Source organism: Hibiscus syriacus, unplaced genomic scaffold (assembly GCF_006381635.1).
Source record: "Hibiscus syriacus cultivar Baekdansim isolate YM2019G1 unplaced genomic scaffold, ASM638163v2 tig00112536_pilon, whole genome shotgun sequence".
Classification (NCBI taxonomy): domain Eukaryota; kingdom Viridiplantae; phylum Streptophyta; class Magnoliopsida; order Malvales; family Malvaceae; genus Hibiscus; species Hibiscus syriacus.
Genome location: NW_024063361.1, coordinates 306906 through 333261, shown reverse-complemented (window position 1 = coordinate 333261; position 26356 = coordinate 306906). Strand labels below are relative to the sequence as shown.

The 26356-nt window shown below is 34.7% G+C and overlaps 3 protein-coding genes across 3 annotated transcripts; all 3 read right to left on the bottom strand.

Annotated features, from left to right (window-relative positions):
* Positions 1-7537: 7537 nt before the first annotated feature.
* LOC120181821 (stem-specific protein TSJT1-like) lies at positions 7538-9972 on the bottom strand. The gene is made up of 4 exons (XM_039186872.1): positions 9764-9972; positions 8439-8679; positions 8221-8341; positions 7538-7864 (listed from the first exon to the last, which is right to left on the bottom strand). The coding sequence occupies exons 1-4, from the start codon at positions 9964-9966 to the stop codon at positions 7674-7676; spliced, it is 756 nt and encodes a 251-aa protein (XP_039042803.1). The 5' UTR covers positions 9967-9972; the 3' UTR covers positions 7538-7673.
* Positions 9973-12445: 2473 nt separating this feature from the next.
* On the bottom strand, positions 12446-14688 carry LOC120181814 (transmembrane emp24 domain-containing protein p24beta3-like). The gene is made up of 4 exons (XM_039186867.1): positions 14447-14688; positions 13492-13678; positions 13189-13296; positions 12446-12616 (listed from the first exon to the last, which is right to left on the bottom strand). The coding sequence occupies exons 1-4, from the start codon at positions 14654-14656 to the stop codon at positions 12483-12485; spliced, it is 639 nt and encodes a 212-aa protein (XP_039042798.1). The 5' UTR covers positions 14657-14688; the 3' UTR covers positions 12446-12482.
* A 1584-nt stretch (positions 14689-16272) lies between these two features.
* Positions 16273-25839, bottom strand: LOC120181832 (protein TIFY 4B-like). Its single transcript, XM_039186879.1, has 9 exons — positions 25686-25839; positions 25397-25545; positions 25153-25280; positions 24593-24683; positions 24335-24500; positions 23772-23831; positions 17953-18016; positions 16813-17027; positions 16273-16458 (listed from the first exon to the last, which is right to left on the bottom strand). The coding sequence occupies exons 1-9, from the start codon at positions 25822-25824 to the stop codon at positions 16442-16444; spliced, it is 1029 nt and encodes a 342-aa protein (XP_039042810.1). The 5' UTR covers positions 25825-25839; the 3' UTR covers positions 16273-16441.
* Positions 25840-26356: the final 517 nt, after the last annotated feature.

Here is a 26356-nt window from a genome sequence, read left to right as displayed (position 1 = left end):
AAAAATTGGGTCAGAGGTGTATGAGTCTGTGGTGAAGCATCACCTGCTAAATCAGTAGCATATGAAGCCCACGCTGGTTCTACAATAATGAAACTATAATATCCGCCAGGAGGTGTCATAAACCCTACGGCGGTGGTATCTGAACCGGATGTGATGTCATCTGAAATGGTTACGGTCGCGTCTGACCCGAATGTGGTGGCATCTGAAACATCTGTGGTGTCATCTAAAACAGTTGCATCCTAATATGAAATGACTACAAAATGTTAATCGGTGTAGACGATGGTTGCTATGATGGTTCCAGTGCTGCAACTGATGATGAATAAAAAATGCATGTTCTCCGTCTACAAGTCAGGGAACGATGATAATGTGACGGTGGATGTTTTTCTCGATTATGATGAATGCTCTCGCCTCATGCTTCCTCGAAAAATATGAACGACTTCTCGTTTGTGTTGAACTACTGATAATAGTCATCCGCAATCGAATAATGATCCACATAAATCGGCTCCCTACGGGGAATACGTCCACGTCGATCCTCCTAGATCGTTACCCACTCGTTGTGTTTCACTATCCAGTTTACTTCTTTTTTGCCTTGTCTATCGATGTTATGCAAATTGTCTAGATTCCTAGGTGCTTCAGGAATAGATTGTACGAAACCAAATTGGCGAAGCACGCATCAATGGGATGCCACTGGACAATAGCATAACATATCAGAGGGATCAGTGTTATCCATACATCTAATGGGCCACTCAAGTGAGGTGGGATGCAATACCTCATTTCTTCAGTATCATAAAAATTATTTATATCCGAACTCAATATTGAAATCACCTTAACAATAATGAGAAGACTAACGATTTTTCACGACCGTATATAAAAAGGGCATGCGATACAGAAGAATGAGACATCCGCCAATAATATTTTCTCGATAATCAGTTATTTGACTCATTTCTATATACAGAGATGCCAAAACTGCGAAGCCTCAACTGAATGAGTCAGCAACTCGAAAATCTGCGAGATGACACAACTACATATAATGAACTTGGTTGCTAGATTTATCGGGCAGCAGTATCCCTCATATAAGTCGTAATATGCAAGCACGAGCAAATATTTTAGCATGTTCTTCAGAACAGTCGTCGCTCAACAGTAAAAAATTTGTAGCTAACCATGATAAACGATATTCAACCACCATTGAAATTAAGCTGGATGTCTTCAAGATACTCCTCACACAAGGAATGTCAATCACCATCTGTCACACCAGAAATAACATCCCTATCTACCGGAAGCCCCAAATGTAAGTAAACATCCTCCAGTGTAATAGTGCACTCCCCACATGATAGATGAAATGTGTGTGTTTATGGTCTCCACCTCCCAACCAATGTAGAAATAAGGTTGGGTTCAAGGTTACAATGCCCTTCATATCTAGCTATGTAACCGAATTCAGCCTCAGCTAAATACGGTCAGACGCGATTCGATATCTCTAACTTATCGTTATGAATAAATGAATCTAATGTACAATCATTCCCATAATTAAATAAATAGTATACAAATTAAAATATAAAATAATACTAAAAAATAAATAAATAAAGCATTCACAATAATGAACATAACACAATTTAAAATTATTATCATATCTACAAAATGACTCGAGATATGATTCATATCTAAACACAACAACCCACCTTCCATTTTATAAACGAAAAACATTAAAAAATTAGTACAGTAAAATAAAATAAAACAATAAACTATTTAATGATTATAATATAATAAAAAAGTTACCTTCTAAAAACAATAACAGAATTCTCATGAAGCTTGTTAGAAGAAATGATAAAAGGAAGAATGAGAGTGTTTTTTGGTGTAGTTTGAGAGTTGTATGAGGGAATATTTGTATGAGGAGGAGTAGGTGATAATTGAGGAGGAGTAGGTGATAATTGAGGAGGAGTAGGTGGTAATTAAGGAGGAGTGACAAACAATTGGGCGATATTTACCATCTGCGCCTTCCGTCGCATGTCAGGCTTCCCACGAAGGTACGGATGGTGAACCGCGTTTTTACCGCGTGGTGCCATCTTGGACGAAAACCCAGGGAATGTACGGATGGTGATCCACACTTTACCCCGCGTGGTGCCAGTTTGGATGAAAACCCTAGTAAGACGCGCTTGATGATACGAGCCTTCCGTCTATGTCAATAAATGGTGTTAGAATGGTAAAATTTTAGTCAATGGGTGCCTAACATGTAATTATTGATTCTTTGAGTGATTTTTGGGTAAAAACACCATCTTTAATTATCTATAACAATGTATTAATTAAATGGTAACAAACGTGAGATTTTTATATGAAAAATGTCAGTTGTTGTTGCCATCGTCATAGTGATGTTTCTTAAACTCAACAAGATCATGATTATCCTCTAAGATCAATACGGTAGTTGCAAAACATTGACAATAAAATCATTCAATAAATGGGGACCTACACCATTTTTATGGTCTGACAGTTTTGCCCAGATGATGAATTGGGGGGAATTTGTAACATCCTTAATACCGGGTTAGTGACCAAACTGAAATATTTCAGAATTTGTTGGTCAAAGTAAAATAGTTAAATAGTTCAATGATTTATTTAGGGATATTTCCTGAAAGTTTTTAGTAATTATCCAAAGAATTAAAGGGCAAAATGGTCATTTAATAAGGAAAGATATTTTTATCCCTTTTAATAGGAGATAAAAACGTGGGAAGATGAAAACATTTCATATTCTTCTTCAACCGTGGAGACTAGGCAAAGGCAAGAGTTTTCTATTTTGTTGGTTATTTGTTGAATTAAAGGTTGGGTTTTGATCATTAGATGATAATTAAGCTTAAGGAAAGCTTAATTTGTTCTAAAACAACAAGATGAAAGGTATATGAGAGATTAAAGATTTTGAGTTCTTGAATGAAATCTTAAAATAGAGTTTAAAATTGAATTTTAAGTTGAATTTGACTTGTCATCTATGAGAATAAGAAGATAGAAGTGTTAGAATTAAGTTTGGATAACATGTAAAATTTGGTATGATTATTGATTTCTATATGGATAATAGAATTTGGAGGTTTAAGATGAAATAAATGGATAAAAATATGTTTAAGTATGTATATTTGAGTTAAGAATATGAAAGGGAATGAAACATGAAGAATTTAAGTTGATATAGTGAATTTTCGGGCATGAACAGTGATTTTTCTGGGCTTGAACGAAAATTCCAGATTGTGTAGGGGGTACAGATTCCCCCATGAGGGGGTATCAATTCCCCCTAAATGAAAAATGTAATTTTGGTTCATTAAACCGACTTAAGTTATTAACATCAAGTGTAATGTTTAGGCTTCTGATAATTGTTTTGAAATGTTATATTTATGTAGATATTGAGCCTAAACAAGTTTCGGAATAATCAAAGGATTAGAATCGAATCAAAGCAAGGTTAAGGTGAGTGCAATTTAATTGTACTTGTGCTATTGAAAAACATTGGCTTGCGATGAGCTAGTGACGGAGTTACTATGGTAAGAGATGACTCCTAAAAATGTTATATGATTGATATGATTCTTATGAGTGCATTTTAGTTTATAGGATTATAAGGAATTGGACTTGTGATAAGTCTATTTCCATTAGTTATAGTGTATGGAGTATTGATTATAATGATATAGAGAATAAAGTGAATGACATGAAAATATATGTATGCTTGATTATATGAGTGGATATGTTCTTGTAAATGCTATGTGGCTTATGTAAATAAATGGAAAGGTGAATGTGATATATGTGATGTATGTGAAGCATATGAGAACAAGATATGACAATGATTTACATGTTATATGAACACAATAAAAGTGTTGTAAGCTAAGTGAAATATGATTATGAAATCATATGAAAAGTGAAATGTACATGTGAATATGTGAAATGATATAAATGATAATGCCCATGTTATGTGATATGAGAGCTAGTGGTATAGTTGGCATGCCAAGAGTCGAGGGATATACAGTGGTCCTTCGGGACATAGTGGTCCTTCGGGACATAGTGGTCCTTCGGGATAAATATTCAGTGCCCCTAGTGGGAATTTATACGAGTTGTGGTGACAACATTAGTGCACAACCTCAATGTACTCACACACCTTCAGCTCTTAACAGTGTAATGGGCTAATAAAGAAATCAAATAAATATACTGAATGTGATATGTACATGTGAATTGTTACATGGAATAAATTACAGGATTTATGTATTGGTTATATGCAAGGATATATGTTTTTAGTTATATGAATTGTATTACGTGAATTATATGATATTAAGTGTATTACTTTATGAAATGATATATGATGGTATATGTGCATGTATGCCTTTTGTTTATATGAAATGATATATAGTTATATTATATGTTTTATATGCCTCACTAAGTCATCGATTTAGCGTGTGGTTATTTCACACATAGGTTTTGAAAGCGAAAAGAGAAGTAAAGAGGAACAAGACATGCCAGTTCTCCTTACCGAAGATCAGATCAGAAATGTAGTTGAATTACATATATTTGGTTATATAGAATTTAGTTGGTATGTAATATAAAAGATTTGAATCCGATATGTTTTAATCGGTTTTGTAAAATCATATGATTGAATTTTATAATGTTTGGAATGTGTATATGTAAATAGAAATTTTATACGGATGAAATCTCAGATTTTTATAAATTTATACGTATTTTAAGGAAGTACTGTAGCAGGGGAATCAGTTCCCCTCTTTGAATCTGGAAAATTTTAACATTCGTGGTACTGTAGTATATATTGTTTATCACTGTTCATACGGCACTGTTCATACCGTATTTTACTGTTCATAAATACATTTTTGACTCGAAATTTTATACAAAACATAATTTAATAGAATATTGTGGTATTTTCTTAAAATGAGTTCAAATGTTTTGATATTTTTATAAGAGTATCGTTTTTAAAAGTCAATGTGACATCTCTGACTCGTATTTGGGTCGAGTATGGGTTGTGGTGTTATAGAATTTCTCAGTTAATGCAACCCCACATTATTTTTCAAATGGTATCTTTCTTACAGTATCAATTAGAGACATGCAAACCAATCGGTGTCTTTATAAAGATAGAGTGACGACACAATGTCTTATGTTCTTTATTGGAGCATTATGGTTAGCACCTTTCTCTCTACTGCAGATATATCCAGTCGAAATACCATGGTTGGTCTCTATCTTTGTCATGTAGTGAGGATCCATAAATATTTTTTTTAGAAGGGACATACATATGTTAACAACACATTTTTTTAATAAGGTAAGCACAAATAAAATTTTAGGATGGATATCATCAATAAAATAAGAAAATAATATAAGAAAATTCAAATTTTAGAGTGGACATGTGCACATAGGGATGGCAATGGGTCGGGATTTCGGTTAACCTGACTCAACCCGAAAATTTAATATCCTCCAGCCAATTCGACTTGAAAAATATATATCCTCTACCTGACTCCGACCGACTTGAATTTTTAGAGTATACATTCGATCAGACCCGATTTAAAATTAGGATTTAATTTAAAAAAAAGTGATAAATTTTTTAAGGAAATTACATTATTATCCTCGGATTGTGTAGGGTCAGAGTTTTCTTCACCCTTCACCCAAACTCGACCCAACCTCACTGTTAAAAAATATGACATGAACCCTAATTTTTTTTAAAATATAACCCTATCGAATTGGGTCGAGTCAAAACCCATCGAATTCGGTTAAATTATCATCCCTACGTGCCCACCATCAACTATATGTGACTCTGTTGCCATGAAAGCTACTATCATGGCTGACCAAAACATTGGTCCGACTGTCTTTCCCATCGCTATTTATTTTACTCTACTTCAACAACAACAAAAAAAATAGTTTTTCCACAACCTCATATCAGATTTTTTTTCCCCAACACCCCATCTCATAAATTTTGCCCCTATGGTCCCTTTCTCGTTGAAATCACATCACCTTCTTTTCTATTTCCAACCCTTAACCTATGTTTGATTGATCCAATAATTCCCCCCAGTTTCTTGAACTGTTGATATTGTAGGTATGTTCAAGCATAAAACACCTAAAACGACATGCAGTGGAGTTTGTTAACGGCAAAACTGAGATCTTTGACACAATCATTTTAGAAATCGGTTATAAATTTATGGCTGTTTTAGGGCTTTAGATTTTATTGAAGATGGTATTTGAATCTTTAGATTAATACTTTTTTTAAATAAAAAATAAAAGATAGCTTAAGGGAACGAAAAAAAGGTCTGTCGAAGTTGCTCTTATTAATGGAAATCGTCTGATTTGTTTACCGCGACGAAAATGATACAAACATATGAAGTGATGGAAGAAATAATTTAACAAAAGATGATGCAAGAATAACAAGTTGGTCAATCAGTGCCTCTAGATTCACATTTTTGTCCTTCATAATCATAGCTTCAACATTTAGTGACAAAACCTAACAGAACAAAGAAGAAGTGAAATTAAAGAAACAAAACATGTGAAAATTATAAAGTTAAAAAGTTAAATAAATAGGAAATATTTAATTTAAAATGCCATGTCATCTTGATACCTTTTATTTTCTGGTCTGTTTTATTTTGGTTATGATTTTGAAAATATTATGTCTAGTCACTTTTTGTTTTCTATTTTTCTTATTTTAGTCCATAAATCAACTTTCGTTAATTTGATAGTGTGATATAAAAATAATTATATTTTAACTTGATTCCCAAATTTTAAATAGAATACTAATTTGATTATGAACTTTAGATAAAATATTAATTTAATCTTTAAAATTTAGATAAAATATCAATATAACTATTAAATTCATTCAAAGTCCTTCATTACGGTCGTTGCTCACCACTATCGTAATCACCATCAATTTGTGTCATCTTGTTAATTGTCACTGCCAATTTTTAGATCCTAAAATTTTCAATTCTCTCTTTTTGACCTCTTTGTCGCATATATGATATTCGTTTCACCAAAAAATATCTCGAATTTCATAAATCTAATCTAAAATCCTTTATATTCCTTTAAAATAAATTATAATAATAAATTTATCATTATATTCCTCAAATTTAAGGACATTGAAAATCTACACCATAATACATTCATATTACAACGGCAATAATTAAACTTTGATAAATTGTATACCACAAAGCAAACCATTCTAACTCCATCCATCTCTGGTGAGCCGAGTTTAGTTTCAATTAAGAACACCACACCCAGATTTTTCTTTCCAGGACCCTGAATGTTGTGAGTATAACAATTTCAACTCACGAGTCATATGCAATTATAGTGATTTCCATTGGGCTTGAAGCTTCAAAATTGTTAGTATTTGCTTTCTATAAACTACCCCATTTGAAACAAAGAGATTAGAAGCATCTGAAACCATCGAGCACTCTCAATGATTAAATGAAGTGTTGTTATCCCTAAAAATTCTGAGTCTAAACAATTATGTCCGCGGGGTATGTGCTTTGTCAATAATCAAGAAAGATTATGAAAAGATACTATCTTATAATCACCTTAACTATTAAAAAAAAGATTAGAAGCATTTATGATAGAAATATTAGTTCATGTAATGGTGCATGTCAAGCTCAGTGTTAATGGTGTAAGCAAACTGCATAAAACTGTTGTCTTGGTTTGAAAATAGGAACCCACAAATTCAAACATGATACCATTTCTAAAGCTCAGTAGTTTGTGGACCAGTTTGCAGCACTTCCAATTTTTTTCATTCCAGATGATTCCTTCTTCGCATCCACGTCCACACTGAAAGTTGCGCCACAAACTTGACCGGAACTGTCCACCCGAGGCATTGCCTTCAACTCGTTGAGGGGGTGTTCATAGCTCTTTAACCCTCCAGAAGAAGTGAAGAAGCACCCTGAAATAGAAATGGCAGAAGTTCGAAACATCATCAGCAATGAAGTTGTCATTGTGTTCCTAAATTTTGCTACTGATCGTAATTAGAACCAACAAACTAAAACACGCGTGGAGATAAGGAAATAGATAGATCAACCCAAATTTCAAACATGTTTGAAAGATAATGAAATAAAAATTATGATAGACAAAACAATATAGGGTTGAAACAGATGTGAAAACATGTATATATATCATGCAAATTCATCCATTGAAATGTATTTATTTCTACGCAAATTCATCTAGACACGTTAACATAGAATGGAAGTCAAGGGATCCTAAGCTTGTCAAATGACTTGCTGATTGATAAAAAATTATGACCTTTCGGGAATGGAGCAAAAGACTTCCCACAGCCCTTCTTGACAGTCTTCACATCATCCGCAAGAACAAGGTTGCCTTCAGCATCGATTCCCCAGAAGAAAGGTACACTTCCATCAGCATCCTGCACAAGACAAGGGCAAAAATTTCAATCATATAGAAGAACAAAACGATTGAATCAAATATCCATTATATTGGCTGACAAAATTAGGTCAACTTACAGAAGCTATAAATGTGGCTTTTGAAGAGCTATCATAGATAATGAAAGCAAACTTCCCCTGGATATCTCTTATCACCTGGTCAGGAGGGTAAGGACCTCTGTCTCTGAGGGTTCGGTAAGCTTCGATTACAATGATCCCCTCATTTGCTGTTTTGTTCAAGCCATATTGTTGCTTAAGAACAGCAATGTTCTCAATGTGGCCTTGAAACAAGCAAAATATGTCATCCACAACCACAAACAGTCTGGAAACATGTAATCTAATAAGTATGGTCTGGCTTCTCATGGAAATTGTGTTTATATGAACTAAACAAATTATTCAGAATCCCAAAACATATCCAGTTTGAAAAAGCAGAAACTGTGTCGATAAAACGATCAAATCTGATGCAAAAGAACATAAAACTTACTAATGCTGAATCATTTAAAATGCTCTCTCTCAAAATCATTACATTAGATCTTTAATTTTGGACCATACTCGTTGCCTACATCCCATGATAAAACAATTCATCTATATATAAATACAAACCAGGCCTTATAAGCCTTTGAAAAAGATGACAAAAAGAACAAAAACATTTGAAGCTAGTAAATTACATCACAACTTATCATAAAACAATCCACATAACTTTCCAGGAATACCACATTGGTGAATGGATCACAGGTAGAATTCTACCTCAAATAATTACAGAAAGCAAAGGACAAGCAAAAACCTAGAAAGATACTCATAAATGACCAGCAAACAACCATTAAAGTAAATTATTCATTTCCTTGTATATTTCATTTCCCCCCTTTGTGAAAGCAAACAGTGAAAAGAGCAAGTGCGTTTACAAATGTCAATTCTCAGGAGTCACAAAGCAACCAACAAAATCTCCTAGAAATTTTGTATTTTCTACTGATAATATAATTCCGCACGTTATAATTCTTTTTTTTTGGACCCTTAAATTTCTAAAATAAGTTACTAATTAGTTAACGAACCCTAATATAAAATCCTGCTATCTCTCCCTGTCCAAGCATAAGATCTTTCGTATCACATAAAAAGATATACGAATCAAAAGCTTGGATTTCTTCACGTCAATACCACATAAGATCTTTCGTATCACATTATGACTATGAACCATACAAAAACACCACCATCACAAGAAACAAAAATAAACAGAAAAGCAGAGAGAAAGCCCAAACTTTATACAAATTCTCGCTACCCGATAAAACAATAAAGCAAAGAAGCAAAACCCAGGAAAGAACGGGATTAGATCGCAAAACCCACTGAGAAGACATGAATGAAATCTTCAGCATGAATATAAATCATTAAAAGAGGAGAGAGAACAGTTATACCTGGGGAGAAGTGGGTTCTGTTTTTCAAGAGAATAAGCCATAACGCCAGAAGAGCCAAGACTGATGGTGACAGAACCAGGATAAAGAGTGGCAAAGTGGTTAGCTAAGAAGCCATTCTTGAGAGCAGAAAGTTCCTGATGGTTATCAGGAGAATTAAGAGCATCTGGGCTCTTGGCAACCGATTTGTCGAAAACCGCTAGCATTTCTTCCTTTGAAAAAATTGAAACAAATACCAAGAAAAGGGATTCCTGATGCTTCCTTTGATGCACTCTAAATTGGTGATGGCTGTAGAAGGAGAATACTGGAAGAAGTAGCTTTTTAGATCTTATATGGCATCCTCTCATGCCCTTTTTGTCTTGTATCCGACTGTTTTCAATATGGGTAACTTACAGAATTGGTTACTTTTTTTCATTTTTATAAATGTATTCACTCGTTAAAAAAAAAATAATACACGGTCACTTTTATTTCATTATAATTAAGATGGTCTGATGACGTGACACTTTAGTAAAAGAATTTAATTTTTATTTTGATTTTTGATTTTTTTAAAATAAATTAACTCTTAAATTTTAATAAAATATTAATTAGGGATTATTTTATAAATTCAAAGTAGTTGAGGGCAAAGTTCTAATTTTTATATGTTTTCCTCCCCAACCGCCAACCCCATGTTCTTCCGCCGCACATCTTCCTCTTCTCTCGCAGATCACCGTTCATTCTCACATACAAATTAATCAATACGAAAAACTGTTGATTAAACGCTAAGATGCTTACATTTGGAGACAGAAGGAAAAGGTGCTCTTTGTCCATCCATTGCTGACAAGTGCAGGTCATGTAAAATTTGAAAAAGACTCGACTAAGAAAAGAGGATAAAGAAACAAACCTGATATTGCCGGAGTAAGAATACCATCACCGATTAGCATACATGTACCTAACATCGCAATGAAAAGCAACCATACTTCTTTTGAAAACTTTGCCCAGTCTAGATTTCTGGTTGTCGTCCTCATTAAGTACAAAACGTCAAGTTTAAATCGGAACGTGTTGAAGAAAGGATTCCGATGTTCGTAGTTCTACAGAGCAAAGAATACAAGGCAAACGTCCCACCTGCACCCAATCAGCTTTTGGCTAAGTGAAGAATATTCATGGGCAGTAGTAGTCAACAGAAACGCAAAATTTGAAGCTCCCTTCAGCGGGAAGTTGAGTAATATCATACGAAAACTAGAATTCGATTAAACCCACCAAACTAAAGGAATCAAACTCACTGAAATTTACAGATTTAACATTGTGCTCACTCGTACTTCTAATGGTGTGATGACGTGTCATTTTTTTTTATTTAATATAAAATAATTAAAATTATAAAAGATAAATTACATTGTTTCTCATTAAACCTAACTATCTTTCTTATTTTGCTCATCCAATTATAAAATAAAACAAAAGGTGGCCGGATGCTACCATCAGTCACTGTCGATTGTCGTAGATGGTAGTCGTTCGATCCCGAATTTTATGGGTCAATTCGGCTCGACACATTGAGTCCAAATTCGACCTCCATTTTGTCGGAACTTGTTTTGGAGTCTTTAAATAGGAGATTGAAAGTGAGGAAGTCGACACGTTTCAACTGAGATTTACGGATTTTGGAACATTTTTCGATAAAACAACCATCATATTTGACTCAAGGAATCGAGACGAACCGACCCATTAATTTTGGGAAACAACCGCAATCAACGACGGTCGACGGTGGCTGAAATAAAAAATGATATGGTGGTCGGTGGCATTAATGGGGAAAGAAGATGATTAGAAACGACGTCGTTTTGATATATATTTGAGTTTTTCAAAATGACGTCATTTTGTGCTTGTGTCATGTCATAACACCGTTGAAAAATTAACGGAATAGTGAGCAAAATGATTCAATCTGTAAAGTTCAATGAGCAAAATAGAAAAAATTGAAAGTACGGTGAACAAAATAAGAGTAAATTGTACGACTAATACATTTTTTTTTTGGCCTGATCAACTTTAATTATTAATTTAAAAATTAAATGTTGCCGATTCTTTATGTTATTAATTGAAAAATTGGTTGGTATGGTACCAATTCGAAGATCTGATGCCATCAAAAGGGACCACAAAGTGAGAAGAAGACAAACTGTTTTCGATGTTGCAGGTGCTCTTGCTGCTGCTGATGGCTGATCGACTCTTCAAAATTGTTGTCGGTTTACTTATTGTTTCGCATATCCGTAAGTTCCATTTGTTGGGGTTTCCATGTTTTTGAAAGGGTTTGAGTTTTTTTAAAAATTATGGTAAAATGTGTTTTTATCATCAATCCCTCCTTGTTTTCTTATTTCTCGACTCCTTAAAACCATCATTATAAATACCTTTAACAGTTAACACAACCAATGAAAGGATTGGAACCTCTACGACCCTCACACAATCTCGACTGAAACGTTTCGACTTTCTCACTTTCAATCTTTATTTGTGGACTCCGGAACAAGTTCCGACACAATAGTGGGTACACTTTTTAATACTTACGCAATGCTGCAAATAAGACACAGGGTACCTATAATTGAAAGTAAAATAGTATAGCTGAAGCTTATAAAAAAAAGTGAGTTAAAAAAAACAATCACTTCCCAAAGCTAAAGTGTGTGGAAATATGGTACTTGAATAACAACAAAAAGAAAAAGAAAATAAAAAATGATTGAGGTATTTGTGAACTCATGTACAGGATTGTTCCTGTTCAAACTCGGTTGTATGCAACAGATTTGCTGAAGAGACGACGGATATAGAAAACTTGAAGTACGCTGGCAGCCACTAGCAGAATGTATTCTCCGACCGTGTATCCTATTACACTCTTCCTCGTGCTCTCATTTGCTGCACCAATCACCATGTTGCATGTAAACACAAGTTTGGCCATGATTGTACACAATGTTGATCACACATTTACATAAAAAAAAACGTTATTACCATGCTGCAAATGCACTAAAATGACACATTTCATGGCATTTACCATCAAGTAAGTGTATTTTGTGACATCCATGGTTTATAGTCGGAATTGGAAACTATGGTGGCTCAAAAGAATCTAGTTAATGATAATGGCAAAGTTGACAATATTGTAGGTCTCATGCAGGTGAAGGTCATTGCATCAGAAAGAGAGAGCAATGAGAAATGAGCATAAAGCATATTTAAATGGCAAAACGACCAATTGGCAAGGAAACCTAGTCTATGCCTAGAATATTGTTTCTCCTAGAGGATATGGATTCGAGCAGCTACGTTTGTAGGATGTATGTGTTGTCATTAGACTAAAAAATATTCTGAACATATACTAACTTATAATCACTTCAGACTATTAAAAAAAATAATGTATCCCCAGATAACACTAGTGCTAGCTAGAAAATTAATATTGAAAAAACGTGGTACTCCATAATTATCGAGTCTCAACTTACTATGACGATGCAAAGTATCACGAGCTTTCAAGTATTTTTGTTCTGCTGTAACGGACTCCAGAGCCTCTCTCAACTTAGCAATTTTAACATTAATTGGGTTCAAATGTTCTGTAACAAAGAGAATCAAGGGGGGGGGGATGATCAAATGTGAGGGAAAACAAAATACTAGTATGTGGTGTTCATCTGCAAATACGGGAGTATAATCGTCAACTTAAATGCTAGTATCAGGCTAACAGCCATTAACAGCTTTGCCTACAAATAAATTAGACATAAAAATGTACACCAAACAAGAAGATAACAAACCATCTTTAGCAAGATCTTGCTCAGAGGGGATATGGCCAATATGAATATGGAAGGCAACGGTCTCCGGTGTCGTGTAGGCGTTGTGAAAGCAAAACTTGTACATTCCACTTCGTTGGGCACTGAATTCAAACTTGTCCCCTGCTGTACCCTTCAAACTGTGAATTATATTACCCCCAGGCGATGTTACCTACATTCAGTCAAATATAAGAAGACGGATTATACTAAATCTAGTGATGGACGATCGTTTCCTCAAAATTTTAATAACATAATGTCTAAATAAATATTTGATCTTTTCAAAAACAATTTTTAACTATTATTCTAAATAATTAAATCTTAAATCAATTTTAAAAAAACAATGTCAAACTGATTTTAATCTTTTTATAGAAATACCAAAATCAATTTTATTAAAAAAGGATTCTGGAAATAATACTCAAACACAAGCGCCTAGATAGTCCACAGGGTGTGGCTCTGTGAAAATTTTAATTTTTCATATAATTTAAGTATTTTTATGATATATTCTAATTCTTAAAATTATATAAATTCATATAACATAAAATTTTATATTTTACCTAAATGAACCTAAACAATAAGCCCCTATCAAGCACACTGAAAGCGTATTTCATTACCTACACATCATTAGAATCAAACACCAACAAGCCGTAGATCACAATTTTACAAATTCAAAACCATCCAAACATAAAAAAAAGTGAATTCTCAAAGTTCATAAAAGAAACCAACATTTACCCAAATTGAATTAAATTAAAATATGCAAATATCCCAATAAAAAAAACAACCATCAAGTATCGGAATTCGAGACCCAAACATAAAAAAACAATTGAAAAGAGAGCCATGGAAAAGGGACCCAAATCAAATACCCATATAGCAAATCAATCCAAATTTCATGAGAGAAAAAAAAAGGGGACATCGAAATCAGAGATCGGTAAAATATACTGACGATGAAATCAATGCCAGGATGATCAGAGCTCCAGAAAATGTCGTGGTCGACGACGACAAAGTTGCCAGAAACGGTGTCGCCTTCGTAAAGCACGTATTCGTAAACGCATTCGACGTCTGTAACGGTCACGGAAAGCGAGGAAACGTTACTCACCCAATTCAAGAGAAGAAAACACATCAAAGCCCACATTTCCCCCCTTCTCTGCTCCATTTTTTTTCCTTCAGAATTTTGATCTCAATGGATTCTTTTCTCCCTGATTTGATTTCTAACGACTTGTAATCTCGTAAAGAAAATAAAAACCTCAACTTTTATTTTTTATTTGAGTTTAACGACTGTCTCGGTACCATTGAGAACCACATCCAAAGAAATATGCAAACTATATTTGAAGACACTAAATTATGTTTAGATCATTTTTTATTATTAAATTTTTAATTCTTTTTAAAATATAAAAAGAAGATTAAACATATTAAATAATTATTATAACGTTAATTATCATTAAGTGATGATTTGACATGTTATAAGATTTTTTTTTGAATTACCATGATTGAGACGATGGGAAAACATGTTAGAAATGTTACTTGGATCTTTATGCTATTAGGTGCTTCATATAAAATCAATTTAACATTAATATGCTTTCTAGAACATTTTTAACATATATGTGAAATTTCAAATAAAAAATAAGTTAATTTAACAATATGAGACAGTAAATTCTTTCAATAAATTAAAAAATTTGAATCTTAATATTTATGAATAAAACAAATTAAGTTGGAAGGATTTACCATTATAATATTTGCAAGACTTTTTAATATTTTCCCAATTGAATTACTAACCGATTATCATTATAATAAGTTTTTATAAGTGATTAAAATAATTAAATATCGATAGATTATGCATGTTAATCAATTTCATTTTATCTAAATATTGTAATATTACTTTTTAAAAAAGTTTTATCACATAATTTTCTATCCATAATAATCAAAACAATAATGATATTATTATTTATTAAAACATTTAAAAAAAATCATATTTCACACGATTAAAAATTCTCTATAACTCTGTTCGGTTAAACTTCAACGTATCTCATATTTTGCATAACTTTTATATTTATATGGGATAATTTTAAATTTGTTTGCATAAGGTCAGGGCCGTGGCAGGGTTTTCGAGGGTCATGTACAAATTATTATAAAAGGATCCCTATTTTCTAGATATATTCGATTTCGGGACAACAATAATGGCGTTTTCTTGACAAACGCCGCGATAGATCCATCTATAATGGGTTTTATCAATAAAGCCACAACAATAGTGTCATTTTTTTTGAAAAAACGTCGCAATAGGTCTATCTATAGTGGCGTTTATTGAAAAAACGCCACTATATATATACTTTTTTGGGGGCCCTGCTGGGTCACGCAGTCCGCGCTGCCCCAACCACGGCCCTGCATAAGGTACACAATATTAAATATTTAAATTATAACTAATATAATTAGATTTTTAAATAGTATGAGTAATTATAAGGTAGTATATATTTAAGAATTTCTTAATCAATTGATAACACATATACCTTACCGAAGCCGCTGCTGGAAACTCGAGCATAACTAAGTTATAAACTCTAGTGAAATTCAAAGCAAGAAGCAGATACAGATAATGTAACTAACACAAAATATACATACATAACAAGGTTAAAAGCAAAGGAAAAGAAGCATTGCTTGCCGCTACAACTGACTCTCTATATCCAAGAGCCAAGAAGAGATCTCAACATCAGAAACAAGAAATTCCCGAACATGATCCTCCTCAGCATCGCACAGTACAAAACTGATCAGAAAACTCCATCATACACCATGCACAGCATATATATGTATATATGCAGCAATGTCAAAGGCTCTCTCCAGTTACTTTCCCTCTCTCCAATGTCTGCTATGGGTAATGCACCTAAAGAACATCTCTCTTTACTTAAGTCCCAATGAATTAGTATGATGTTACATAAATGGCACATTTGATTCAGTGTTCTTTACCACCTGCAGGGAAATCAAGACATAATGTATGATTCCACACCCCATACTCCAAAGGCTGACCGGAGAGTAAACTATATGAATAATTAAAGAGAAATTAGACATAAACATTATCCAAATCAAATAAATACGTAACTTGGCATTCCCCAAATAGAAGTGCAACTAAACCATTTCACAAGGTCGGCAATATTATGGTGGTCTGTTGTAACTTGAAATCCAACAGAATCTAAGCTTTTACAAGAACCAGGCATTTGCTCACTTATATGACTGTATCGAGTACAGTGAAGTACTAGGTATGAATACAAATTAAGTAGCATATTTATATCACTAAAATATATCGAAGTTAAATTCAAAACTTACTTTCATCATTGAGATCTACAGAAAGATTCACAAGCTTTGCTTGGTTGTCAGCTGAGCTACAAAATACATGTGGCACTGTAGATTGCGGTAGAGAACTTGTTTCACTCCGAGTTGATTGTCCATTTGAGTGGTGAGTTCCTATCTGCTGGCTCAGGTACATCTCAAAGCTAGAAGAAGTTTGTCCTGCATGCTTCCTGCCTTTAGAAAATCTTCCCCTAACAGAAGCATAATCCAGAAAGAAATTTAAAGGGTTAATACACAAATTGGTCGTTGAAGCATAGCCCTTTCATGATTTTGCACCTGAAGAAAAAATTTCATCGTTAGGTACCTAAATCTATCCAACAAGAGTTGTCCAAGTGACTAACATCATACATAAATGCCAACGTAGCTCAACTGATAAATGGTCATATGCCAAGGTGAATCACAACAGCATTTCCAGGCCAGCAATTTTTTCTTTGGTTTGAAATAATAATTTAAAAAATTAGGACTAAAAGGTTAAATAAAAATTCTAGGAAAGGAAGAGAGAGAGGGGAGGAGTCGGCAAGAATGGAGGCAGGCTGGGGAAGAAAAGTGCAAGAGGAGAGTGAAGAAGATAGAGGGCACGGCGGCTGCAGCGGCTGACTGATCGCTGGTCTACCCTGTCCCCTTCTCTCCCCTTTCTCTGTCTGATCCCTTCCCTTTTATTCCAGGTTCTTCTTTTCATCTTTTTAAGATAGTTTTTAAAAAATTCAACACAAAAAAAATAAAATTTCAATCCAAATGATATTATTTGTATTTATTTTCCAATTCAAAAGAATAAAATTAAAATTAAAACAAATAAACTTGAAAATAAAAAATTAGAATGCTGCCGTGGCATTGCTAATGTGTGAAATTGATCATGTGTCACATTTTTAGATTGGTCAAAAACATGTCATTAAAAGCTTATTGTCGATGATTAACATGACTGACATAAGTAAATTTTGGATACTTAATCGTAATTTTTTAATTTCGACACTAAACCATGAGAAAAAGATATAGCTCAGCAGATAAGTTGTATATCAGTCCATATTTAAAACTTAAAAATGAAATGTAGTAGCTTGACAGGTGTAGCAACTTGAGATTAGAGCTACCTTTAGTAAATGATATCTAAGGTATAGATACCTGTCTTTTCGCTTTTCAAGATGTCGCTGCAATGATACTTTTCTGTTCATCTGCCCATCTATATCTTAAGACCGATCAGCAAGTGTTACAACAGGAAATAAAGAACCAATAACCATATGTTATCAAGCAGTAAAAAAGAACTTTTATTTCCCCAATCATCAATGGAGTATCACGAATGCCCCAAGGTACTAACTGAGATATTTTCAAGCAACCATTTGAATATGCCTTTCAAGAGTTAATTTATACTAACAATGACTAACATGATCACTTCCTTTTATGTTGCATAAAAAAGTGGGAACTAACTCCAGAACTGCAGAATTGAGCTTCATAATGATGACTAAAAAGTAAGGATCAGTCTCCTCCATCATCTTGCTAGCAAATCTATGGTCATAGGCATTCTTTTCAGGTTTTATCTATAACCAAGTATATACCTAAGTCAATAGGTAAAGTTCATCGTAGATAAAACATAAATTTTTTTTATAGGAATTGAAGGCCTCACTAAAAACCCCCTTCATGATTGAGGAACTCAAAATGAGTTCCTTCATCAGAGGAAGGAGGAAAAGAGTGTCTTCTACTTCATTAATAAGATGCAAAAGATTACAACATCAATAAAAGACCTTTGCAAACAATCCTAATAACCCAAAATAAAATACCCCTAAACACACTGTAATAACCAATAACAGACTTAGCCAATCCATCAGCCTCAATATTGGTTGGCCTTGCAACCCATCTAATAATACCCTCCACTTCTTTAAGCTTAATTGCTATATCCCTGACAATATAGACAAAAAGATGGGGACACAAAATTCCATTCTTAACCCTTTGCACTACCAATTTACAGTGTGTTTCTATAATCAACCGACCCTTAATGCCTCGTCTCACTGTATCAAAGAAATGTAATCCCTTCTGAACAGCCTTTAACTCCATCAAAATAGGCGGACCCGGACCAGTAGCTTCCATAAAAGAGCCTAAAAAAAGACCTTCCTCATCTCTTAGAATGCCCGCAACTCCACTGCTCTTCTAATCAGAACTTGTAGCTGCATCCACATTTAATTTAACCCAACCCTTAGGAGGGGGGAACCAAGTGATGGAAGTGACAATCGTTTTGTTAAGTGGGAAACAAGAATCCCCAAGGGAAGGGTCACTGATAAGAGAATCCATAGAAACAACCGAGTCAACAAACTTAGCTAAGAACCAAGATGCAAGCCTTACTCTTGCTAGAAAGAATAGGTTTGTCTGGTCAAAAATCCCTCTTTCGAAGACAATATCATTTCTAACTTTCCAAACAGTCCAAATAACAACAGCAGGAATTAACTTCCAAATAGTATAGTTAGGATTAAGTTCTTCCCAAGCTTGGAGGAACTTTTGCGTATTTTCATGAAGAACCTAACTAAGACTCCAATACTGCACAAATTTATTCCAAACGACAGCACAAGAGAAAAATAAGTGTGAAGAAGATTCATCAACCAAATTACAAAGAGGACAAGACAAATCTGCAATACCCGTAACCCTTCTTTTAACCAGTTCAGTCCTCCCTGGCAGCTTTTGAAGAACAATCTGCCACATAAAAAATTCAACTCTTGGTGGCACCAATCCTTTCCATAAGATTTTCTTCCAAAAAGAACTCTCTTGGGAAGGCGAGCTACAAAATTTCACACATTAATTAACAGTATAAACATCAGCCCCGTCTCCTTTCCAAATCAAACCATCGATAGATTCTCTCGACAGACAGAAATTAGAAATGATAGTCATCATATTAGCCCACTGTTCAAATTCCCAATCTGCCAAACTCCTTCTCAACTGGATATTCCAAATCCATCCCAAAGAACTAAACTCGCCAAATTCAATTAGTTTACCACTCTGATTTGAAGAAATAGCAAACAGCCTCGGAAAAGAGACTTTAAGCGGGTAGTCCATTGCCCATTTGTCCTGCCAAAACCGAATAAACTGACCACTACTAACTTGAATTTTGCACATGCTACGAAACTTAGAGCTAAATGAATCTTCTTTAAAATGAGAATTCACCACAGACCTCCAAATCCAAGAAGCTTGAGCTGGAATTTTGCTATTAAACAATAATGAAAAAGGATCCAGATTGTATTTAGAGCATACCAGCCTCCTCCAAACAACATTCTTGTCATTTGCAAACCTCCAAGACCACTTTCCATAAGGGCTCTGTTCATATTACTAATATCAATCACTCCCAAACCCCCCCTCATCCTTAGATTTGCACACATTGGGCCAACTAACCCAATGGATCTTATTTTTCTCCATCCCACCTCCCCATAAGAAGTTAGACATAATTGAGTTGAGTTTAGAATTAACCGAGGAGGGAATTTTGAAAAGAGACAAAAAGTAAGTTGGGAGTGAACAAAGAACCGATTTAATCAATACTAACCTCCCTGCCAATGAAAGAGTGGTAGCTTTCCAACCTGCCAGTTTCTTGCTAAACTTTAAGGCAACCAGATCCCAAAGAGAGGTAGAATTCCGAGTTGCACCAAGCGGCAAGCCTAAATAGTCAGAAGGAAAATTCCCCACTGCATACCCAATTGACGCCGCCCACTCCTCAACCTCCTCTAAAGTCGTATTAACACCAAATAACTTACTTTTTTTAAGATTCAATTGCAGCCCAGACATGACTTCGAACACCCTTAAGACCCTCTTAACATTAGAAATCTGAGTTTTGGAAGCCCCACAGAAAATAATAAGGTCATCTACAAATTGCAGATGAGATAAATTAAAAGCATTCTCATTCCTCCCAATCTGCAGTCCACAAAACAGGCCCTCAGAGACTGCTTTAAGAAGCAGTAAATTTAGGAGTTCCCCAATTAAGTTGAATAGAAGAGGAGACAGAGAACAACCCTGTCGGAGACCTCTTGCCATAGGAAATTCTTGAGAAGGGACCCCATTAACCAAAACTTAAATTGATGTTGTTGTTACACACTGTCTAATCCAGTTCCTCCATTTCCTGTCGAAGCCCATTTTCTCCATAACCGTAAAAAGAATAGACCAATCCACAGTATCATAAGCCTTTCTAAAGTCCACTTTAAACACACAGCCTTTAAGTCTTTTTTTCCTCCAAAAGTCAACTCCCTCATTAGCTATAAGAGAGCAATCCAGAATTTGACGTCCTAGAATGAAAGCAAACTGCGTAGGGCTTATCAAATCAGAAATACAATTACTTAACCTCCTCGACAGACATTTTGAAAGGATCTTGTACAACCCTCCTACAAGGCTGATAGGTCTAAAGTCATCCAAACCACCAATATTATATACCTTGGGAATAAGAGTAATGAAAGTATGATTTACTCCATGCTCCCAATTTTTCCCCAAATAAAAATTATGGAAGAATTTCAGAATATCGACCTTAAGAACAGACCAAAATCTCTTAAAGAAGCCCATATTTAAACCATCAGGTCCGAGAGCTTTGTTGCTATCACATGATTGTAAGGTATCCCAAATTTCTTCCTCTGAAAATTCTTTTTCCAAAAACATACTTTGCTCCACTGAAATTCTGGAAAAATTCAGCTTGAAATCTTCAACTTCCAATGTAGTCCTAGTGTTAAAAATTCCAAAAAAAATGGTCCTTGACAGTAGCTTTGATGATAGCCGGATCTTGAGTAATCTCACCATTTACATTAAGTGCACTCATGAAATTCCGCTTCCTCCTAACTAAAGCACAAGCGTGAAAAAATCTTGTATTACGATCCCCTTCTACCACCCATTTAGATCTCGAATTTTGAAGCCATATCTGTTCTTCAATTTTGTAAAGCCTCCATAATTCTGTTCTCATAACGTTCAAGTCTGCTGGAATAACAGTACCGTTCGAATCCTGCATTAACTGTAAATTTTCCTCTGCCAAGTGAATCTTCGATTCCAAATCTGCAATTTCCACAGCTGGATATTGATGTCTATTCCTCGCCCATTCCTTGATTGCCATTTTCGTTTTCCTAAGGATTGTAAAAATACCAGCTCTGTTGTTTTTTTTCTTGCTGTCTTGAACAGCAGAACCAACTAAATTATTAAACTCTCTATCATCCATCAAATAATTGAAAAGCCTGAATGGTTTTTTGCCCCAGTTAACTCTGCCATTCTCGAGGAAAATGGCATTGTGATCTGAAACAGACTTGGGTAACAAAAACTGTGAAGAATCAGGAAACGCCTCCAGGAAATGGACATCAAAGGTGGGTAATTCCTGGTTGTTACACCATGTGAACCTACCCCCATGAAGAGGTAAATCAATCAAACCTGTCTGTTGAAGAAAGTGACTAAAAATCCTCAATGAATTGTAATTATGGGCTCTCCCAGTCTTCTCTTCTTCAGAAAGGTATACATTAAAATCACCTCCCACAAAAAGAGGGATACTTTGACCACAAATAAAAACAGCTAGCTCTTCAGAGAAGCTAGCTTTTTCTTCTTCAACAGAAGGACCATAAACATTAATAAAACCACACCTAAATTGGGAAGGACGAAAGGTCCCAAAAATAACAATGAACCTTCTGTTAATAACTTGATTTTCCACTTCAAACAAAGACTCATCCCAACAACTCAATAAACCTCCAGAAGAACCCACAGCTAGAGATTCTGCAAGCCCTTGTAAGGTATTCAAACCACTTCTTCTCAAAAAGTGTCTCTGAATCTTCTCTATTTTAGTTTCTTACAGCAAAAGAAAAATAGGACGTTTATTTAAAACTAACTTTTGAATAGCTTTGTGTTTCTCCTTTCTTCCCAACCCCCTAACATTCCAAGAAATAATAGCTAATTGAATTTTAATCATAAGAGAATAAGACAACCAAAAACCGAAGAAACCAGAAAGTCATGCCCGCCTCAAATCTTCCTCCAACTTAAGAATTTTTTCCAAAAAGGTTGACTTCCCAACCTTGAAGGACACCCCCAAAAGCTTACTGATCTTCCAAGTAGATAAAGCTTCCTCCAAGAGGACCAAAAAAGCTGGAGAAGAAATAGTTGTAATGCTAGCTTGATCCAAGGCCTCCTTAGTCAACACTCTTTTGACTCTATTAAAAAATTTCACGGAATTGAAATCATAGTCAACACCTTCTGAAAGCCACCCTTCACCCAAGTTAACCAAACTAATGGCATCAGAATGCCTCTCCAAAGAAGACTCCACACCACCATCCAAATTAAAATGTGCAGCTACACTGTCTGGTAGAACAGAATTACGATCCAATTCCTTTCCCTTAAGCCTTTCTAGAACTTCTTCTGCTCCAGAAAAAACAAATGGGTCATTCCCTAGCCAAAGTCTTCTCTCCCTAGATCTTTTATACACCCTTTTAAAACAAGCAGTTCTTCTCCTTTCCAACGGCACATTCTTTGAAGTAGAAGAAGAATTAGCTCGAAAGAGCGATCTTCCCCTAGAAATCCTTTTCCCAGAATGTGCAACATATTGTATCGCATGATTCTGCCCCGCTTTAGAATTTTCCGAACAAACAGCATGACCTTCAACCACTGTATCCACTAGAATAGCTGGATTGGAGTTGGGCAGTGATAAAAGTCCACCATTAAAAAACTCCTCCCCACAAACGGCCCAGAAGGGTTAATTTCCCTAAGTGAAGAAGAGGCAGCTCCAATGTCAACTCTGTTTTATCTTATAGGCAATTTCTCCACATTTGAGATAATTCATTATGATAATGGACCGCTCGGCTAGACCCTAGCATTGGGCTTCAAAATATAGCCACTGAAATTCAAAGCTCATTTTCTACTCAAGTTATATATACTCTAGCAAACATGAGCTATGATAGCATTTACACATTAAAGAGCACTATAAAACTACAAATGAAGGGGGAGGGGGAATGCCATACCAGAGTCACGACTGTTGTTTCCTTTTTCCCTAAAATGCTGCTGGTATTCTATCATCTTTCCTGCAAAAGCAATAATCACAATCATTAGATTATCACCAAGTTTGTAAATTCAGCATTAACATTTAAAAAAAATGGTCAACCAAGTAATGCTATTGGATTAACTACAACTCAGCATTCAAGTATGTACCACTCTTTGCCAATACACTATTTTTGTGCTTAGTATAAGATCCAAAATTTTTACACACTGCACCTAGCTCTTCATAGACATACAATTTAAAGGGAAGGTATACAATCTACAAAAATCATGCCCACAGGAAATCGTAAAAGAGATAAAAATCAGTTTACTTCTATATAGATAACAAAGAGATATGTTTCAAGTGCAAACAGATTATGCTAATCTGCTCCAAACATCAGAAACAACCAATGACAGAGTTTTCTTTTCTATAATCAGAAATGCTAGTCTGCTACAGTTCAAGTGTAGCATAGATCTTTTTCAATACCATAATTTGCTTCCTTGCAATGGCCAAATAAAGCAATTCATTTATCCATTTGAAGACACTAACCAGTTTGAATGGTATGAGAGTTCAAGGCATTAGAAGCAACAAGGTTATTTTTGTCTTCAGCTTCTTGTGCATGGCCAAGAAAGGACCTAAGGTCAGCATTTCCATTACATAGATTGTCCAGGGTAAAATCAATAGGAGACGCTGCAAGACGCATGATTGCATGTGCCTGCAAACTCATATTTGGATGCATTGGAAGAAGGCCAACGAGCTATCTTTGTTCTCCAGGTAAATATCCACAAAAAGTGGAAGCTTCATTACCTTAGCAAGCGGTACTCCATCATACACATTGATCTTTCCACAATAAAAAAGTGTCATCTGCCCACCCAGCTCATTTGTTTCCCACCGACTTCTGTCAAACAATACTTCCATTGAGAGCCTAAACTAAAGAATACACACAAGAGTATACAACCATGCATTACCTTGTAAATCCAAATTGAATGTAATTAACACAGCCTATCCACAAATACATACATATATGTTGAAGCAAGTTGTTATTGTTAGCCTTGACTATATCCACACAAAATACAAAATTATACTCTCGACATTTAACTTTCTATAGATTGATTTCCATAGATTAACGGAAGGCAAAGATGATAGCACTACAGGATTTTCCATAAAGGTGGAACTACTCTAAGCCGAATGAAAATTTTAGAGAGTCAATAAAAATTATTCCTTCTGAAAACCCAATTATTCAATTGCATCTATGTAAAACATATAAATGAATAAATTGACTGTAAAATACAAGTCCATCAATACCAAAGGAACCGGATAAAAGCATCAGTTCAAAGTACACTTAAGGATAGAAAATAGAATTAAACCTAGGAGAAAGAGTCTTCTTATTCTTTTCACTGCCCTGACAACTCATCTCCACCACCGGAGCAGTTTTCAAAGGACCTTCTTCTCCAAGGACGGTTTCTTTTGCTGAATTACCAGAATTTGAAGCTACCTAAAAATAGCATTCCAATATCATTATCTACTTATCCAAATAACAATTGTAAACAAACAGTACAAAAAAAGTGGAAATACATGAAATAGGAGTGAACTCACATCATGCGCCACTACATTTTGCGGAGGAACTGGTGGAGGAGGTGGACAAAGGACGATTTTCCGGAGAGCACAGGCGGTGGAATCTTCGTTGCTTTCCAACAATGCCTTGAGCGAAATCACTTGCTGAATTGCCTGCGATTTGTTCCATGACGGCCTTCGCATCCCTGTCAACGTTTAGTTATAACATTTTATTAATGTCCCTCCATGTTTCGCGGTCTTGTAGATACGGTTAAGAAAAAAGAAAATAATGAGCCCAAAAAAGGCATAAGCGGAAAACCGAAAGAGAGAGAAAAATCAAAAGCACCTTTTTCTTTGAGGAATTTGCGACAATCTTCGCGAGTGAGTTGAGAAATGTCTTCTTCGGTTAATTGGATGAGGGGTTTATCAAGTATCGAACTGGACGATGCCGTTGTAGTCGCCTCTGTCGTTACAACAGTCTCCATCTAACCGTCTCCGGAAAAATCAAAATAGTGTCGTCACTTTATCTTGCTAAAGTACAAAGGGGAAAAGGCCAATAAAAAACAATGAGAAAAAGGAGAATATATATAGATAGAAAGAGAAATATGTGTTTAAAAATTAATTTAAACGAGTACCTTCACCTGAGGTAATAAATGATTATTGTTATTCATTCAAATATTATAATAACTAGAACCTTGGCCTTAGGTAATAAAGAATTATTTTTTTTTTGAGGTTTTGAATTCGAGCATCACGGTAATAATAATAAATTTTATATAATTTTTTCCAATTAATATAACGAAATTTATTTTAATATATTTTATAAAACTTATTTTGTAGTCACATTAAATTTCACAAATATTATAATAAGTGATTTAGATCTTTAAATAAATTTTGAACGCTCGTACTTTTCAAAACTTTGGTTCCTCACCTATAGTATTTTCAAATTTTATTCTCTTTAATATGTTTATTGTCAATATTTATTAATTAACAAACATAAGAGTGTGTGTTTTTATTTTA